Source organism: Malus domestica, chromosome 14 (assembly GCF_042453785.1).
Source record: "Malus domestica chromosome 14, GDT2T_hap1".
Lineage (NCBI taxonomy): Eukaryota > Viridiplantae > Streptophyta > Magnoliopsida > Rosales > Rosaceae > Malus > Malus domestica.
Genome location: NC_091674.1, coordinates 3,362,243 through 3,366,014, shown reverse-complemented (window position 1 = coordinate 3,366,014; position 3,772 = coordinate 3,362,243). Strand labels below are relative to the sequence as shown.

General features: G+C 38.1%; 1 protein-coding gene across 1 annotated transcript; it reads left to right on the top strand.

Moving 5' to 3' along the window:
* Window positions 1-402: 402 nt before the first annotated feature.
* Window positions 403-3,361, top strand: LOC108171066 (HVA22-like protein i). Its single transcript, XM_029092096.2, has 5 exons — window positions 403-457; window positions 571-669; window positions 1,833-1,889; window positions 1,974-2,037; window positions 2,346-3,361. The coding sequence occupies exons 1-5, from the start codon at window positions 426-428 to the stop codon at window positions 2,529-2,531; spliced, it is 438 nt and encodes a 145-aa protein (XP_028947929.2). The 5' UTR covers window positions 403-425; the 3' UTR covers window positions 2,532-3,361.
* Window positions 3,362-3,772: the final 411 nt, after the last annotated feature.

Below are 3,772 nucleotides of genomic sequence, written 5' to 3'. Positions count from 1 at the left end.
GCATCAACACGTACACAAAATGGGTGTAGCGAAGATGATGATGCTTCGTGGGATGTATGGGCACACGAGAAAGGATAAGATTGGGAATGAGGATATCCGAGGTAAGTAGGAGTAGCCAAAATTGAAGGAAATATGAGAGAAAATCGGTTCCGGTGGTTTAGACATGTGCAAAGAAGGCCTACTGACGCTCCGGTTAGAAAATGTGACTACGGGACAGAGGTTCAGGGCCGAAGGGGTAGAGGAAGACCTAGGAAAACTTTGGAAGAGACCCTAAGAAAAGACTTGAGTACTTGGATCTAACGGAGGACATGACACAAAACCGAGCGCAATGGCGTTCTAGGATTCATATAGCCGACCCCACTTAGTGGGAAAAGGCTTTGTTGTTGTTGTTGTTGTTGTTGGTGTTTAATGTGAAGGGATTGAAAATGTTGGGAAGCTTGCTAACCAGAATTCTTATGTATGTTAATGTTTTTTCATTAACGTTAATCAAGTTTTGGATCTTGATCTTCGACTTTACTTTTGGTTTTGTTTTTCGGGTTGGTTTTGACTTGTTTTGTTGGGGGTGTGCAGAGTGTTTCTTGGGTATGCATACCCAACATTTGAGTGCTACAAAACAGTGGAGAAGAACAGAGTTGAGATTCAAGAACTCCGGCTTTGGTGTCAATACTGGTACGTAATTAAAAACCGAGTTGTTTTAGTCATATGCCAATATGTAAGAGACTTACATGAAACAAAGATGTCAATATGACGATATTTCAAACCAACCATATGACGTGGGAAAAAATTAAGGGAACTTTAAAGAAAAGCTCTCGATACCGTTCACTTTAACGAAAAATCACATTTTTACGCTAAAAAGTCAATCCTAGTACTATTCACTTTACTCTTTATTTTGTCATTATCGTTAAAACTCAAAGTTTTCAAGTCATTTTCATTAGTTTTCCTAAAATTAAAGCACAAGGCAACACGTGATAGATTTGAGACACTATTGTTTTGACATCTTCGATTTATGTTCTTTCCCTTTAGGGTTGGTCTGGTTGATGTTTGAAATTCATTTTGGTTCCCTTTTGGAAGAGTATTTTCATGTTTTGGTTGTCATCTCATATTGGTTAAGTTCAGATCCTTGGATAGCAATTCGACCAATAATTTGTTGATTTTTTATTTATTTTTTATCTAAAAATAGTCTATGAGATTAACATAACTCCTAATTTTGGTTTCCTAGTTTGTACACTACAATCAATCATTTTGATCATTCCGTGAAAATTTTCCGTTAAATAAGGATAAAATGAAAAAAATACCATCAATTTTGTCAAATTATTTTGACCCAGTGTTTACTAAATTGAGGGTATTTTTGTTATTGTATCCTCATTGAGGGTATTTTTGTCATTTTATCTTTACTTAAAAAAAGATTTTTCACAAAATGACCAAAATAATTGATGGTGGACAAATTCAAGGACTACTTCAATCAATTCCAAATCTCAGAGACCAAAGTGAGGAGTTATGCCAGTTTCAAAGATAATTTTGACTAAAATGCCTTAAAAAATATAGAAGAAAAAGTAAAGGGAGAAAATATTGTAGATTCGATTTTAACGTAAAAATAAACTTTACCTTATCTGAATAATTATACGTATCTGAAGTTTACTTTTGATGAAATTAATGTTTTTATTTATCCGAGTTCCTTCTTTTTCTTTTGAGTCCCTATCATTGTAAACATATCATTAAAGCATTTTGGTGACTCATGTGGATGTATAGTTACATGTTGTGGGCATGTTTGATTGAGCTCTAAATTGGTAATGGCTAGTTAAATATGCAATAACGACATGTCGTTTTCACAGGATAATTGTGGCAATGCTCACAGTTCTTGAGAGGGTTGGAGATGTATTCATCTCATGGTACAAGTCACTCTCTTACTATAAACTCATTTTGCATACCACATTTTAAATTTAATTTGACATTTGCATTGTGAAAATTTGAAGGTTGCCCATGTATGATGAAGGGAAGGTGGCCCTTTTTATATACCTATGGTGTTCAAAGACCAAGGTAAGAAACACATAACACCCGGCTAGACTTATGTTAGCAAACTGTGAATTTGAAGACGATCGACTATAGATTCCGTCAATATTTAAGCAATTGTTATATTCATAGTTTGACAACATAACATGACAATTTGAAATGTGCATACTTTGTGCTAGACTTATGCTAGCAGACTATAAGTCCGACCGACTACACGAACATTAAGATAACAATTAACCTGATTAGAGGTCCACATTCACAGTCTGACAATATAAAGACGATTGCACGGATTTTCAATTTGACTCATTGGAATGGCGTTTGAAATGCGGTTGCAGGAAACTTTCTTTGTGTACAAGACCTTCCTGAGGCCATATGTAGCAAAGTATGAGACAGACATAGACAGGAAGGTGCTGGAGATGAAAGCAAGAGCCTGGGATTTGACGGTACTCTACTGGCAGAACTTCGCCGAATATGGCCACGCTGCTTTTCTCCAGGCCCTTCGGTACATGACTGCTAACTAAGCCTGGCATTTTCAACCCAAACCGTTAACCTGATCCGATCCGACCCGTTAAAATTAGTATTCGGATGGGTGATAAATGGGCCGGGTGGTTAACGGGTCAACCCGTTAATCACTTGTTAAATAACGGATCAATTTAGGTGAACCCGCGAAACCCGTTAACACCCGTTAGTAAGGACTTTTGTGTAATTTCAATGGTTTCCAAAACCCTCAGGTTGCTAATTTTCCACCACCCAAAACATCGTTTCCAACTTTCCACCACCAAGAACAGCAAGACCAACTTATCTTCTCCCCCATCCCCCATCTCCCGCATCGAAGCCCTCGAAGCCTCCCTCCACCGCTACTCCTCCTCCTCCCACCACTCCCACTCTTCGTACTCGCGGTCTCTCAGAGTGATTCAAACCCACTCCTCCTCCTCCTCCTCCCACCATTCCCGCATCGAAGCCCGAGTGATTCAAACCCACTTCTTTGGTTTCTGACAGGCAGAGATGAAGGTGGTCGCTGCATACTTGTTGGTTGTGTTGGGCGGAAAGACCACCCCTACCGCCGAAGATCTCAAGGACATCCCTGGCTCCGGTAATTTTCCTTTTGCCTTACTGTGATTTTGTTGCTCCTTCTGTTTATAACCCTAATTATTAACCGCATCAAAGATTGTGACTTTTTGGTTTCGTAGTGCGATATCGCACCTTGATTTGTAAATCCCATGTCTGTATTTGTATTTTCTATGTGGGTTTAGGGTTTAGGGTTTCGGGATATGTTATCTTTCGGTGTTGAATTCTGACGATAATGATTGCCTTTTCTGCATTACTGTATGTACAACGGGATATGTACGAATTTGCTCGTCCTATGCTTTGTCTATTAAATCTTGTTAAGCTAAGGTACATAATTGATACTTTCTTGTGTTGTTATAAGCCCACAAAAAAAAAAAAAAAAAGTAACGGGTGAAATGGGTGACCCATTAAGACCCGTTAGCTTAACGGGTTGAGTTCAGGTGATCCGTTAGTTTAACGGGTCAGGTCGAACCAGACTCAAACCCAATAAACCCGACCCGTTTATAGTTCTACATGGGGAGCTTTGTGTGGCTCACTTATTTATACTTCAAGCCATCATTTATAATTCATTTTTGCAAAAAATTAAACAAATATGAAACTATTAAGACATCCAATTATAGTGAAGAAAATTGATAAATTCGGTACTTCAAATGAAAACTAAATGTCCTTTACAATCCAATGGCCATATTGTGTC